The 15,884-nt window shown below is 45.2% G+C and overlaps 1 protein-coding gene across 3 annotated transcripts in view; it reads right to left on the bottom strand.

The window, feature by feature from the left end:
- FRMD1 (FERM domain containing 1) overlaps window positions 1-15,884 on the bottom strand; it is a 44,941-nt gene that overhangs the window by 22,887 nt on the left and 6,170 nt on the right. For 2 of the 3 annotated variants that reach the window (XM_019549948.1, XM_019549950.1), the window contains 2 exons: window positions 12,733-12,823; window positions 953-1,044 (listed from right to left, as the gene is read on the bottom strand). In XM_019549948.1, the coding sequence (XP_019405493.1) occupies window positions 953-1,044; window positions 12,733-12,823 (183 nt within the window). The remainder of the gene's footprint in view (window positions 1-952; window positions 1,045-12,732; window positions 12,824-15,884) is intronic. The other variant, XM_019549949.1, reaches the window with a different exon arrangement.

Here is a 15,884-nt window from a genome sequence, read left to right as displayed (position 1 = left end):
ACTGCTTCCAGGCCTGCCCTGTATAGCCACAGTCATGCAGTACCTTTGTGTGTTCATACCCCCATGGCAGTGGGAATTGCAAGCATATTCAGTGAACAAAAAATATTCTTAAAGAGGTATAGCACATTATACATGAGTACAAAAATGTCTGAAACTTAACGGAGACCCTTAATTGAATTAAAATATATATACACACACACATATACATACATACAAATATTTTTTTTTTTGCTCCTCTGGTTTTTTATGATGTATAAAGAACATGGGGTAGGGGAATTTGCACATTAAAAAAAAATCCAGACTTGACAGATAGAATCGTTTGTGTAAGGATGAGCCTTATTTCATCCAATTTTTTTCTTGACATTTAAGCTAACATTAAGAAATGTAGGCTCTTATTAATGGAAATAAGCATCCTTCCTACTATTATTGCTCTTCCGCATGCTTCTGAAGAACAACTGCACCTGCATCTCCGGTACATTAAGTTTAAATGCCCTGTGGCAGTAGGTTATTTTGAGCAGCTGTGCAAAGTCCTTTAGGGCTGGTCTGATTTTGTTGAGGAGGTATTCCCAAATCTTTTCATGGAGTGGATCATGGTCAAAGGGGAGACTAACTAGCTGACCTCCTCCCTTCAACTGAACAACATAATTGTGGTGGCACAATTATTTCTAATCATAATTACCTATAACATAATCTATATGTCGCTGCAAGGCATGTGAAGATGACAACAACTGAATAACATCCCTGTGCCAGCTACAACATGGACTTCGTACAAGTGTAAAGTAATCAATGGCATTTTTGCTCCTTTTAATGTAGTTTAGCATCTGAAAATGGGGAGTCCTAGCCCCAGGTAACTAACCAGCTCTCCACAGAGCCCCAGTATAGACCTCAGTGTGAGAACTTGCTTTTAATTAAGTTAGGGCAGCATTACAGTAATAGTCTTCAAAATTCAAACCTTTTGGCTTACTTTACTTGTCTCCTTTTTCCAGTCCTTTGAGAAATACTTGCTAAGCTTCTGCTCCAGGTCCATAAACACATATTCATTGTCTGAAAAAGACAAGAGGAAAAATGGTGGCTGTTGCAGAAATGGAAATTCTCTTCTGAGAGAGGCTTTGGGGAAAGCATGCATAACAGAGCTTTCCAACGGTGCATCTGAATAATAGTAAAAGTAACCTCAGAGTTTGACTGGACAGGCACCAATGAGGGAATACAGTGAGGGCACAAGGAAAAGGGTCTTTGTTCTCTGATCGTATGTTGCTTTGCCCATGGATGGAGTGTCACATATAGACCTAAATCTTGCAAGCTGCTGAATCATAATGGAGGTGCCCAAACATCTTCCACAATCACACCCAGTGCTTGCTTTTTCAAGTTAACCCATCATATCAGGGACAAGTAACAGCTTACTGAGCGAATCTTAATTGTTAAACCAGTAGAGCAAATCAGTTTTACAAAGGAAAGCCTCATCAATCTCTCACCTTACTCAAGCTGGTATATAGTACATCACCAACATAACATCGGTAGGGCGAGATGGGAACAACAAATGGGATCTACTCCCTCACGTATTTCTTATCCAGTTGTGGCCCTCAAATGAAAACAGAGAGAGACTCCTCCTCCAGAATGTGTCATCAAAACTGGAAACTTAAAAGCTTGCCATTTCCCCAATTTTCCTCATATGTTTGGGGCAATGCAGAGTAAGAAATGGAGAAAACCTGACTATCATGAATAAACAGAGCATGTCACCTCCAGGACCCTGTGAACAACAAGCATCTTCAAACTGCTCCATGGTCTTTTCAAACCTAATTTTGTTCCACAACCAATGCACCAAAATCAAATCACAATTCAGCCACAGAAAGATGTTGTCCAACTCTTCTCCAGTCTCTTCAAAAAGAGAACTCATAAATATTTCAGGCTTCTCAGGCACTACCAGCTAAGCACGTTCATGTGACCAGTCAGTCTATTCCCTGTTCTCATTTAGGAAAAAGGTTAAATCAGAGAGGACACAAGTACCAAAGGAAAGAACTAAAAAACCTGAAATGGGAGTTAACCCTCCCATCCCCAAACTTAGAAGCTTTGGCTTCTTGTCTAGTCCAAAGCTGAGTTTAAGAGGGGGGAGAGGAAATGGGAAATACAAATTCATCAAATTTAGCTCATTCTCTTTGATGCAACACAAAGGTGAATGGAAAGGACAGTAGCATACACAGATAATCCTTTGGCCACATTATGGACTGGAGCATGTTTGAAAGCCATGGATTGCCCTAAATTACACCACAGCTATTTGATTTCAAAGGAGGTCATCCTCATAGAAAACTTTTCTGCATCTGTGTTTCTTTTTCAACAGACATTAAAACCCTGCAAACTAACCATCCATGTTAACTAGAACTGTTCCATACTTTACTAAGAAAGGACAGATAGTGCAATTATAAAGAGGATAGAGATACCCTACAGCCACCAGGAAAAGGCTATGGGACTAGGAGCAATGGCCTCAAACTGCAGCAGAGGAAATTTAGGTTGAAGATCAGGACAAACTTTCTGATTCTCAGGGTGATGAAGCATTGAACAGGCTCTCTAGTGAAGCGGTGGAATCTGCATCCTTGGATATTTTCAAGGGCAGGTCATCCAGACACCGGGTTGAGGTTTAGGTAAGGGTGATCCTGCTTTGAGCAGGGGCTGGACTAGGTAATCTCAAAAGGTCTTTTCCAGCTCTACTTTCCTATATTTTAGGATCATAAAGTAATTATGCCTTAAGTAATTTCACAGATGCATCCTTAAATTATGCAGTACTTCCCCACAAAACCCTTGGGGTCTCCCAAGGGCAATCCAGTCCAATGAGTAGGCAGTCACCCATGTTATTTGTATACAGAAACACTTCACAGAGGAATCAGAGATGGGGCATTATGCTCTGGGATGCCCGGATACCAAGGCCTATGAAGGAAGAGAAGCAGACAAAACAGTTGCACAAAGATGAGGGGCAGTTCACACCTACTGCACTCAACTATTTCTGCAACTGGACTGAACAGGTGAAAGAGACAGCCTAGTCCAGGGCCTGTGGCAGGGGCAAAATATTGGCCAGTCAGAGCTTGAGCTACACTGTGCACGTACATAAACCATGGTAAGAGGTAACAAATACTGGCCACAGCACCTAGGGGCAGCCCTCCCTGCCTCTCCCCCTCTTCTCCAGCTGGCCTGGACTCCTCTTGGTCCTCCCTTCAGCCCAGGAATGCTGCATCACATTCCTCCTCTAACCACGTTAATACACTGGAATGCCAACCCGCAGTGTAATCCTCAATCTGCAAAAACAAAGAGGCTTTTTCTCTCCCTCCCCTGTGCTCAGTACACGTATTTTTTTCTGTTTTAATGGATTAGCAACAAAGCTTACAGATCTTTGTCAGCTGGTTAAGTTGTCTGTGGTTCAGAAGTACTCCATTTTGCAGACGTGCACAGAAGCGTCAAGAACATGGGTCCCCGCACCTTGGTCCCCCCTTGGGAAGGGGGCTGTCACCTGAAATGTGCAAAATCTTTCCACATGTCCATCATCTTAGGCCCCCCTGGCAAAAACAAAAAAGTCAGCACCTGTAGAGGTGTGGACATAGTCCTGCCTACTGAAGAACATAGCCAGAAGGAACTGCTTGGAAATGCAGTTACCATTTCAGGAGGACTCCAGTGCAATTCGACAGGGACTGTGGGGGTTGCCCTAGATCAGCTGGTTTGAAAAAAAAGTTATGAATTTAAGGCAAATGGAAGACCTGGCCCCTGCAGGCCTGTTCACATGCACACACAAGTCCTGCAGTTATAGTGTTTGTTGGATTTTATGGAGACACTACAGCTACTCTGTAAAATGACAGGCCAGCAACTCTTATGCTCAAATTATTTGAGGAACATTGCAGAGAAGGGAAGCACCTTAGAAACTACACTCATTCAGAGAGGCATATGATTTCATGCTCTTGATGTACATGGGAGCAACTGCTACAGTCAAAGGAACTTGCATTTCACCAAGGCAGTGCAGGTCCAAGAAATTCACCTGTGTCTCCAGGTATGTTGCAGAGTGCAGCTGACATTTTTCCTCCCCCCTTTCTCAAACCTGGCTTTTAAGAGCCCTTCAAAATGGCATCCCTGAGTGTCTCAATATCAATTTTACCTTTGTGATAAGGCAGTCTCCTTTCAGAGACTCTGGCTACATACGCAACTCTTACGCCAATGCCACCAAGAAATTTCTCAGACCTCAGGAAAGCAAGAGACCAGTGCTGATAAAAGCCAGAACTCTGCCCTAACTGACAACCCTAAGTGCTTTGTTAAGTCATTTGATTGTTTGAATTATATTACAAGAGTAAAACTAATCACAAAGGCAGGCATCCAGGAGATTAAGATGCAGATAAATGCAAATTACTGCAAGGATGGACTTCCACATAGCAAACATCTTGCTTTTAAGCACAGTGCCCTTTGCTGCATCACTTTTTAACTTGCTCCAGGTGTGTTCCAGTAAGCTTGGACACATCAAAAGCATTCTCCACCTGGTAAAGATGAAGACCAATGCTCTCATTTAGATGTACACTGCTCAAAAACAATCACTGGGAAGACAGGCTAGCATGTGGTAAAGAGAACACAGGCAAGGTGGAACCAAAGGCAATTCAACCGATGGGCCTTAAGTAGTTTTCATCCATGATGTTAGTACCCTAAAACAGGGGTTCCCAACGTTTTTATGTGGAGGACCAGCAAACACCAGCAAGCTGCGGACCAGCGGTGGCTGGTATACTGCGGGCAGGCAGCCAACCCTTTTTTATGCTCAGTATAAAAAAAAGGGTTGGCTGCCTGTCCGCAGTACGCCAGTCACTTCCAGTCCATGGTTTGCCAGTCTGTGGTCACTTCTGGTTTGGCAGCCAGCCCTCCTGCAGGCCAGCAGCCAACCCTTCATGACCTGGCACCTGGCCAAGGCCTGGAGGTTGGGAACCCCTATACTAAAAGAACTGTTGGATCAACTTTTTAAAATTACAGAACTATTAAGGTCTTCACAATATCCAACATACCCCATGCCTATATGCTAGACAAATTCTAGACACACTACCCTACCACCACAGACCTCTGGAAAGGCAAGATGCAAGCAACCTAGGACTCAGATACCAAATTGGAAATACCTTCAGTAGGATTTTTTGCATTCCTTCCTAATACACAAAAGGTAAAACAAGGCCTTATCCATCTTTTTGCATTTGGTAGATCAATTCACCAACAGGAAAGGAGGAAAGTGCCCTAGCATATATCAGTGCCATTGTTTATGCTGAGCCAGATCTGATTGGAGCGTGCATCTGAGGTCATGAAAATGCTCAACTGCGTTCTAGAAAGAGAACGTACTGTAAGAGGTGGGGGAAACAGTCAAGTAGCAGCTGACCTGGCTCATCTAGGATTGACAGTAGAGCACAGTCAGCAAAACCAGTCTCTCAAAAATCAAGATACAATGCTAAATAAGAAAGAAACCCTTACTGCAGAGCCAAACAGGAAAAAGAAAAGCTGCCTTGAAGAAAAAAAAATATGATTAACAAAAAAGGAGCATCTTCCAACAGTGTGGGTACTAGGGCTGTGTGAAACACTATTGTTTTGTTTCGATGTCCATTTCGACGTTTTGAAGGGACAGTGTTTTGTTTCATCAAAACTGTTTCGACGTTTCACCTATAAGCTATAATGGGGAATCATGAAAATGCCTAAAATGTTGTCATTTGTTGCCTAATTAGGATGCAAATTGCAGGGATGGAAGCCCCTTCTGAGGGCATGAAGCCTGCCAAGTTTCAAGGAGATAGGTGCAGAGGTTTCTTGGAAAGTACACCTCAAATTTGCTGGCAGCGGTAGCCTCCTGTCATCCAGGTGCATATCTGGGGGCCCCTACCCCCAGAAGAGTTGTGCCAGACTCCTCCTGGGGGTGCGGGCCCCTGGATCTGTGCCCCGGATGACAGGAGGCTACCCTGTCACCGGTGCACGCTGAGCCCAGCACTGGAGAAAATTGCTACTGCTGCCTGTCCCGGACAACAGGGCAGCCTCCCCTCATCCAGCACGCAGATCCGCAGGCTCATACCCCTGGTTGAAGTCTGGCACAGTTAGGCAGCCCTCCCAGGGGTGCAAGCCCCCGGATCTGCACCCTGGATGAGAGGAGTCTGCCCTGTCACTTGGAACAGGCTGCACCCAGCACTGGAGAAAATCTGCCTGGGACAGGCAGCAGCGGCAGCTTCCCCTCATCTGGTACACAGCCCAGCAACTCTCTCGGGGGTATGAACCCCTAAATCTATGCACTAGATGAGAAGAGGCTCAGTCTGGGGCAGCAGCAATCTTGTCCGGTGCTGGGCACAGTCCATACCCAGCACCAGTCCCAGGTGGCAGAGGCAGCCTGAGCCTCTCATCTGGGGCACAGATCCAGGGGCTTGCACCCCAAGGAGGGCTGCCAGGCTGTGCTAGACTCCTCCCGTTGGAGTGGGCCCCTGGATCTGAGCTGGATGACAGGAGGCTGCCGTCTGGGACCAGTGCTGGGCACAGCCTGCACCAGGCTCCATGGAGCTCAGCCCGGCAGCGGGAGGTGGAGTGCAGCCGCAGCTCTGCCCACCTCTCACCACTGAGCTGTGCTCTGACTGGCTCCGCCAGCCCCACAGAGCAGCAGGAGGTGGACAGAGCTGGTGCTGTGCTCCATGGGCCTGGCAGAGCTGAGCACTGCAGGGGGTGGGGAGAGCCAGGGCTGTGCTCCCGCTTGGGCTGAGCTACATGGGTTGCGGAGCTGCTTGGAGCACAGGCCTGGCTCTCCCCTGCCTCCTACCACCTGGCTGCTCTGAAAGTTTCGAGTGCCCTCATTTCGTTTCAAAGTTATTTTGACGCTTTTTGTTTCATTTTGGCATTTCAAGCTCAAAACGAAATACTCGGTGAAATTTCACACAGTCCTAGTGGGTACTACTGTATCTTTGCTACTGTATTTTTGTATGTGGTATTTTACTGGCTACAGTAAACCTTCACCTCTCACTTGCCTTCATCAGATGAGAAGGTTGAGGGTCAAGCTGCTCCAAAAACATGGCGAGGAAGTAATTCCTGTTAAGGGGAGAGCAAATACAGCAGAAGACACTGCTTCAAAAAGGGGAACAGGAATTTCCCCAGGCCATTTGAGGATTGACACTGGTGGTTGGTCTCTTTTCAGAAGGAGAAAGATAGAGAAAAAGTAGAAGATTTCTGCATTTTCATATTATGTTCAACTCACTTTACCCAACTACTTTTTTGTAACAAGGAGCTATGCACCTACATGGAACTTGCTGCCTGGCATACCAGGAAGAGACTGAACTGACTCAGCTACCCAATACTTTCCTATCATGCTGATTGTAAAGCCTGTCTTTGGCCTGGCTGAATGGTTATTGCCTGGTTGCGATATGGGTAGGCAAATTTTTGAGACAGAAAAGCTGAAAAAAGGGATCTGAAGCTGCAAGGGAAGCAGCCCTAACAAACTGGAAAGAGAGGACTCCCAAAGAAATGCTGGTAAGGATCAATATGCGAGAGCTGCAGGCTGTCTCCCCCAGCTCGGGCTGTTAGGGGCCGGGGGTTTCATGGCTGCTTAGTTAAGCAAGGTTATGTAAGATTCATGCCTACAGGCCTCCTTTGTTATTTTAACCCAGATATCTGGCTACTGTGTGCTTGCTGACAATTAAACTTAATTTGTGGAAAGACTGAAGTGAGTCACTGCATACATTTTGAATTTTATAAAGCTCTCCAAGGAGAAAACTCCTGCAGGGAATCAAAAAGGACTAACCCTGCTGAAAGAGCTAGGGTGCAAGACACCTATGGAAGTCCATGAATGGCATGGTCATGGGACTCCTACTTGAGCAAAGAGAAGGCTTGATACCTAGCATCACCAGAAAGGTTTCATTTACCACAGCTCGTGGAAGGTTACTAGGCACAGCATAGTCAGCAATCCATGATGGAACCAGAGGATCAATGTATTTGCATTCCAATAACTGCTGTACTTTATTTTCAAGTGGGTAAAGATTATTTTAACTTGTGTAAGTTCACTTCGTGTGAAATCAAATGAGTAAGAGGGGAAAATAGCTAAGAAAATATAGCGCATACAAAAGAGAGGAGCAACCCATCTTACTAAATTGTCCAAACCCCTAGTTTCTCTTTCAGCAGATGAGGACACCAATAAGACCAAGAGTCTTGCAGGGAGCTGCGTTCCTTATGAACTCTTTCAGAAGGGAGGCCATATACATGAAAAACTAAAACAAAGCAATTAGAAAATGAGTGGTTTGCATCTATGCTGTATCATGCATTTGAATCTGCATTCTTGCCTCACCATGGACAGTAAACTTAATAAAGAAAAAAGAAAAAAAAAAAGTAAAGCTTTTTTACTTTAAAAATCAATCAACCAACCATATATACCTCTTCTATCCAACTTGAATATATGTTCAGGTATTTCCACATCCTGATGTGGGTCAAGTGGACATGTAAACCCCATGGTGTGATGTTCTTCATGCTTCTGTATAAAGCCTTAGACATCCTCCTCCTGTTAGGCTATTTGCCAGTGTTTTGTCATCAGACTGTTATAGAAGTAATGGATGCACACCGACTGAAATCCACTTGCAGGTGGTATGAGACTTCTAAGAAATTATAAATGTGTATAAAAGCTTTCACATTCCTTTCTAGCAGGTCCAGAGTCGCTTCTTAAAACTCAAACTCATAAGACTGCAGTCTAAGTAAGGAAGAATGATACTGCCAAACAAAGCACATTCCTTTGCTGTATAACAAGGGATTTTTCGCAAGTTTTTCCACTATCCAAATTGCTTGTCCCACCCCTCTAAGTACTGTGGTGCACCTTCTGTTCACAAGCTTTTCAGGCTGCCGATCTACAAGCTTCTCCAGGTCTTTGCAGGACTCAAGAGAATTAGAATCATAGAAACAAAAAGTACCAGAAGGGACCTGTAAGACTATCAAGTCCAGTCCAGTCCCCTGCCATGGGCAGGAGGTTATTGGGCTCAAAGAAGCTCAATGGAGGTGCTTGTACAGCCTCCTCTTGAACACCTCCAAGGATGGTGACTGTACCACCTCTGCTGGGAGAGACTTCCCCCAAAATGCAGTTAGTATTGAAAAATATCCACGAAGAACAAGTCGGTGAGCAGCAGTGCAAAGAGATCCAAGGCCCCTCATTTCCCTCTGCAAAGAGCAAGCAGGTAGATTAGTTTCCTTGATGGCCTGATTAATTTTCACAGCAGTGAAAGCTTTATCCAGGGAGGAAGAGGTACGGAATGCTGTATCTGCAGCACAAGCTGGAATTGGCAACAGAAGAACATCTGCTTACTATTTCTGTCACTGTTCTTCTATTAAATACTCTCCCCTCAACTCTCTATTCTTTAAATCAGGGCTGTCCAACTTCTAAGTGGCCAGAGACCACATGCCATGTGGTCCACATCAGCAGAGGCCATGGTCCCTCTGCCCCAGATTGTGCAGGCACCCTCCCACCATATTGCACTGCAGGATACACCAGCCCCCACTCTCAGCTCCCCAGCTGCAGGCTACCCCTGGGGTGGGGGTGAGAAGTGAAAGCTAGAGGAGGACAGAGAGCCTGAAGACCTAATCTGCGGCTCCAAACAAAGCAATGGGGGTGGGGAGTGAGCAGCAGCCAGGTGGGAGCCCCAGACCCACAAATTAACCTCTCAAGGGCTGCATGAAGCCTGCCAGTTGGACAGCCCTGCTTTAAGCCACTGAAACAAGTCAGTGCACAGCACAGTGCATGTCCCTGCTAGTGGCAAAGAGCTGGCATGGATAAACATGGAAGCAGCATTAGTACTGTGACCAGAGAAACCTGGAGGCCACCCAGTAAACAATCCCCCAGATCAGAGGCTTGCATGCCCATGTTTGAATCCTCCTTTCCATTTCAGCAGCTGGGTGGGGATGGTGGTAGTGGAGGGTGGGGGTGAAGCAGTGCTGCTGCTGCTTGATTTCTGGAGCTAAATCTTGGACAGTACAGTGGCTATCAGCTGCTTCTGTACCACAACCTTACCATGTTATGACCAAAAATGTTTCCAAAGCTACCTTGTCCTCCCCACCGAGGGGCTGAAGAAATTAAAGGAGAATGGTCAAGAGGGGTAGTCAACATTTTCTAATCCTTCTAGCTGTGGACAAAACTCTTGATATGAATGTGCCCCAAGCCATATTACGTGGCTTCTTAGTCTAACTGAGCAAAAAACAAAAGGAAACCAAAAACAAAAAACAGAGATTAAAAGAAATAGAGATGTTTCTAAATGTAGTTATTTCTCTTTTTTGGAAGCCACAGCTGGACCACTCCTGACCTTAGTCTTGGGAGAACTGGTTTCAACTACCTGTTCTGCCAATCACCCCATGTGACACTGGGGAAAGCCATCTAGCTTCTCTGTGGCAAAGTTCTCAGTTATATCCTGAGAATAACCATGCATTCCTTCCTCGCAGGAATGCTGTGTGGACAAATTCATGAAAGACTGCAAGTTGCTCATGGGCTATTGTAACAGAGTTGATATAAAAGAAACCTCCCCACTGCAGTATACCATGAGGTCCTTAAACAAAAAGCAAAAAAGTCTGGCCTCCATCTCATCCAGGCCCTTGAAACACTCAAGGGGAGTAAAGCAAGAAGCCAGGCTGGGCGCATGCTCAGCCCCGTCACAGCTTTGGCCAACTGAGCTGAGACAAACCAGAGTGGAACATTCATAAAAACTTAAGGGCAAAGGCTATTTGACTCCTGCAGTGTGCTGTAATAGGGAAAGGTATGTTTTCTTTTAGCAACATCATCTGGAGAATCTTTGCTCCATACAGATAAAGCATTTCAGTAACTGGAGGAGTGTGTGAAGATTTTAAGTTACTGGCAGACTCTGTTCTTTACTAGAACACAAAGATATTGCTACTGCTTTGCTTTGGTATCCTTTCCACTACATCTGTTGTGTAACAGGACTAAGAGTGTTCAGATTCTATTGCATTCCCACAACACAAAACCAAAACAAGAAACTATAGCAATGTTCAACTTCCCTTAGCATACGGTCACCTTCCACAGTCCTTACTCTTGAGAAAGAGAGAGGGTAGGGAGACTGCTCCAAACACAACTACACAAGTGGCATGTCTATACGAGATGTTAACTGCGTAGTAGTTTAGTAACACTGTGCAGTAACATGCCAGCCAAAAACCATGCTAACACATTACTGCACAGTAATATTAGGCTACTGCACAGTTAGTGCCACTAAAAACCCATGCATCAGCACTACTGCAAGTTATTTCACATTAATTAGTACTTGGTTATCCAAGTACTAAACTTAGTATGCAATAACTATGGTGCATTAATGAACCTGTAGACATGCTAAGGAGTAGCAAGAAACAACCAACCTACCTCCCTCCCTCAAAAAAAACAAACAAACCACACACACAAGACTGAAAGCACGAAAATGTAAAGGTGAACAGGCAAGTAAGGTTAAAAAAGAAAAAAACTAAGCAAAGAGTAGGAGGGAGCAGCAGATTGGGAGAAAAATAAGCGTGGAGATGGAGACAGGGATGGAATTACACTGGTCCTTGCAAAGATGGAACAGGAGCTTGAACATTATGAGATAAGGAATGAAGGAAGCTAACACTGGAGTGATAGGAGTAATTTCTCATACAGAGCAGAGTGAGTGTATGTAAAATTAAACCTTTTAGTTTTTGTTGATAAACCCCACCCCAAAAACCAGAAAACAAACACACTGTGGTTTAAACTACAGATGTACCTGTAAACTGAATTGGTTATGAGAACGGAACGCGCTAGGTGGCTAACGAAATCCAAAGTAAGGCAAGTTTATTTTGATTTAGTTTGATCTGATTCCATATCAAAAGGAAGTTATATCGATATATTGTCTTCAAATGTAAATGCCTTCAGAAGTACCTTAATGCAAGAATCAGGGAATATTTGATAAAAATCATGAAGGTAGAAAATTCAAAAATCAATTGAAAGTAAATAGTTCTTTCACATAATGCAGAATTACCCTGTGGAATTCACTGCTGTAAGAGATCACCACAGTCATACTGAGAGGGACTGAAAAAGTCCCTCTTTTTGTATGAATGACAATAATATTATCTAAATATTAAAAAACGACCATTTTTGGAAGGAGTATAAATCTCCTCAAGCTATGGGAACCAAGACAATCTCTGACAGCTGACAACTTAAATGGTAAATTATTCTACATCAGCCTACAGCAGGATAGCTTACTTCCTGTTAGATATATCAGGTACAGACCCCTCTCAGTGACAGGACATCGGCTTATATTGACCATTGATATAGCCTGGTCTAGCCAATCCTGCACATTCAAATCTCCCTTCCCCCTGAAAGCCCTTACATTTTTACAAGCATTCTTTGCAATTTGTGGCTTTAGAAAATGTGTTATGCTTCTAGCCACAGAGTCCTATTACATTTCATCTCCTGTGTAACAACTGACACTTTGAATTCACTCAACAGCAAAAGTGTTGGCAAACAACTTAGCTACAGGAAACATCCAAAAGGTAGAACAAGATTAAATAGTTGACCCTCTTTCATCTCCCTTAAATGTATCTGCTCATGGAACAACGATCAAAAAACTTTACAAAGGTTTTGGATAACGTACCACAGTTTGTGACAGTACCACAATACATTCTCCTTGTGTCCTCCCCATGGTGTGGCCAAAACATTAATACACACACAAGAGATATACAAATGTGTCCGTGGACATTTGTGAAGTCATTTACTCTGTGCACAGAACTTACTTTTAACAATACTTAGACCAAAGAAATGAGGGTCTTTAATCTTCATTAAATCACAAACTTGCTGGAAAAGTTCCTGTCCAGTGGCTTTGACCTGAAAGAAACAACCAACTCAGGGTTACAGGATGCTCGCATACCCCAGCACTGAATAGTTCTTCCTGGCAAGACAAGTTAAAAAAAAAAAAATCAACAGATATGTGAATAATTGTATCAGAAACAGAGGGCATAACTCTGTTCTCCACACAAGATTATTTTGGGGTAGGTTTTTTCCTTGCAGTAGGGGAGCATTCTTTCCCCTTCCTTTCACGTCAACCTCAACTGTTTTAGACCCAAGGCAAATCCTCTGAGCTTTCACTTGTCTTTTTGACCAAGGGAAAAAAAATATTAGAGGAATTCTTCTGTTGCAAAGAACTCTGAAAGACCAAAACAGGTCAGAGGGGTTTTGACACTATGGATACCTATTTGAAATATGTGGGTTTATCTTATGAATCATGTAGGTGTGTGTATACCTAACAGTGCTAATTATACACAGCACACCATGATACCCTTAAAAGGACCACATGGCACCCCAAAAGTGTTGTGGCACCCTGGTTGAGAATCACTGTCCTTTTTGTTCTTGCCTTAGTGAGACAAGGACTAAAGGCTCCAGTATACTTGTGTCCTTTTATAATGAGACAGCAGAACTCAATGCTGCATCAGTTGGGTCTGCACAGCCCAAATATTCTGCTTACAGACATTGTCAGGGAATGTTATTTTTCTCCACAGAAATAAAAGCCTTTACCACAAAGAGAAGTAAAACTTGGAGGTTTTGAGAAATCAGAGGTGTAAACTTTCTCTCAAAAAGATAAAGACACACACCATACTGCTTCAGGCTTTGAACAGCAGTCTGCAGGATGATGCAGAGGGAATTTATTCCATTGACTTTGACCCTGCAGAGATTAAACTCTTGATTTTCAAAGCTGCTGCATGGCTTCTTGCCCACCTCCTTCCTTCCATGCAATGTTATCAAGCTGATTTCTTTTTTCCAGTATCTGACTCCTAGCCAAGAGTAGAATTTAAAGAGCTTGAAAGTTTACCAAACACCTTATAGGCAGAAGTGATATAAAAAAAAACAGGGATGGAGAGAGAGAGAGAGAGAGAGATTGAGCGAGAGAGCGAGAGAGCTGAGAAGCAGCAAACAACAAAAAGTTCAGGATCAGGTAGCATGAAGGGACAGAGTGACAACCCAGGTGGGGGAAGAAGAAGAGGTGGAATGGAGCTAGCTCCTGTCCTCACACTTTGCTGTTTCTTTATTAGGGTTTTCAGATTTCACTGGGCTTGGACAACAAAGAGCCCGAGTTAATCCAATAGTGATGCTGAATCTATGCTGCAAGGAGGGCATTTGGGCTGAGGGGGTGGATTCTACAACTGCGGAAATTAATGCTGCCACTACACCTCCACTGCCAAATTTCTGGACCCATGAGGAACCCTGCGGGCTGGATGATGTGGCCCTGTGTACTGGATTGCGCCAGCGTAAGGGGTAACTCGGTAGCTGGATCTGGCATGCAGGGCCGGGCTGGTATGCTGAATTGCACCCCTGGATCAACAACATGCTGAACTCATGCTGGATCAGGCCTACAGACTGGCCCCATGTCACTCATCTGACCCACACGGCCAGGCAGCTGAGCACCACTGATCTAGATCCCAGATCTTGCCGCAGAATGCTGATGCTGTAACCTTAGCCAGGTATTCTTATGGCAGTGATATGCAGTTGTAAAATTAAGAGCCCTGCTAAACTGAGGTCTTCATCCTTTCCCCACATAAATGAGTTCAGCACAGAAACACATGTAACCAAACATTTACTTACTGTGGAAGAGATGTTTTAAAGAGTGCTGATGTACTGGTAACTACAACTAGAGTACATGCAAATGTTGTTGTGCATGACAGTGTATACGTTCTACACCAGGAGTGTCCAACCTTTTTGAGTGTGGGGCCAGATCATGAACTTTTGATCACCCCATGGGCCAGAAGCGGGCGCTCATGCGACCTGGGGGGCGCAGGGGTCAAGGGGTGCTGCCTGACCCCGCCGTGTCCTCCTTGCCATCTGGGCGGCCTCGAGGATGCTCCCACACCTGCGTGCCTGGGCTCAGGAGCCAGGGGGACATGTGGGGGACTCAGGAACAGTGGGGTGCAGGATGTGCAGGGACACCTCCCTGCTCCCTCTCTCCTGGGGCAGCCCGAGCCTGAGCCTGAGCCCAAGCCCAAGCCCAAGCAGCAGAGACCGCCCCCCTCCCTGGGGCCTGCGACTCACTACCCCCAGCGCAATGTCTACGGGCGCAGGGGCAGGCGGGAGCGGCACCGGCTTCCCACCCTGACAGTCACAGCAGCAGTGGCAGCAGCATCTCCCACAGGCCCGGCCGCAGCATCCCTCCGAGCCAGCATCCGCGCCCCTTGCTGCTCCGTGACCTGCTCCAGCCCACGTGGCTGGTGGGGACTGGCGCAGGGCGGGGCTGGCATGCAAATGAGGAAGGGAGGGGCAGGGCTAGGAACGGAACCCCTGCAATGTGGGAGAGGGGAGGAGCTGGCATGCAAATGAGGAAGGGAGGGGTAGGGTGAGGAAGGGACACCATGAAACGAGGGGGGAGGGGAGGAGCCGCACCGCGTCAGCAATGTCAATCTGTGGTGCATGTGGGAACCTTGTTCCTTCTCCAGCCCTTCAGCAGCCATTAGGAAGCTGCTCCAGGGACAAGGGGTAGAAACAGAAGTAACCAGTGTTTACTTTAGTTTCCAGTTGCAGCACCATAAGCCTCAGAAAATGGCTTGGTGGGCCGCATGGCAGCCTGCAGGCCGTATGTGGGACAGGCCTGTTCTACACAATTAGACACGTTTCACATACTTTCATATTCAAAACAAGCAGAAGCCTTCTTATAAACATGGAATTTTCTGAAGCTAAACATCTGAAGGCAAGTACAGGACACTCTGAATGAGGCAAGTAATAAAATTGCCTATAAAATACACACAGCCCCATCCATGTCATTCCCCTCTTCAAATCCTTTCATCAATACTCAACTTTTTCACGTTTCTAATCTTCAAGGCCATGCACAGCTTTGGTCATGCGTATCTTTGTTTTCATGCCCTATATTCCCTTAACTCTACTAACAGTCCCTTCCAATAAA

The sequence above is a fragment of the Crocodylus porosus genome, unplaced genomic scaffold (genome assembly GCF_001723895.1).
Source record: "Crocodylus porosus isolate Cpor-Errol unplaced genomic scaffold, CroPor_comp1, whole genome shotgun sequence".
Taxonomy (NCBI): domain Eukaryota; kingdom Metazoa; phylum Chordata; order Crocodylia; family Crocodylidae; genus Crocodylus; species Crocodylus porosus.
Note: the sequence above shows the minus strand (reverse complement) of the source record. Positions and strands in the feature narration are given on the sequence as shown.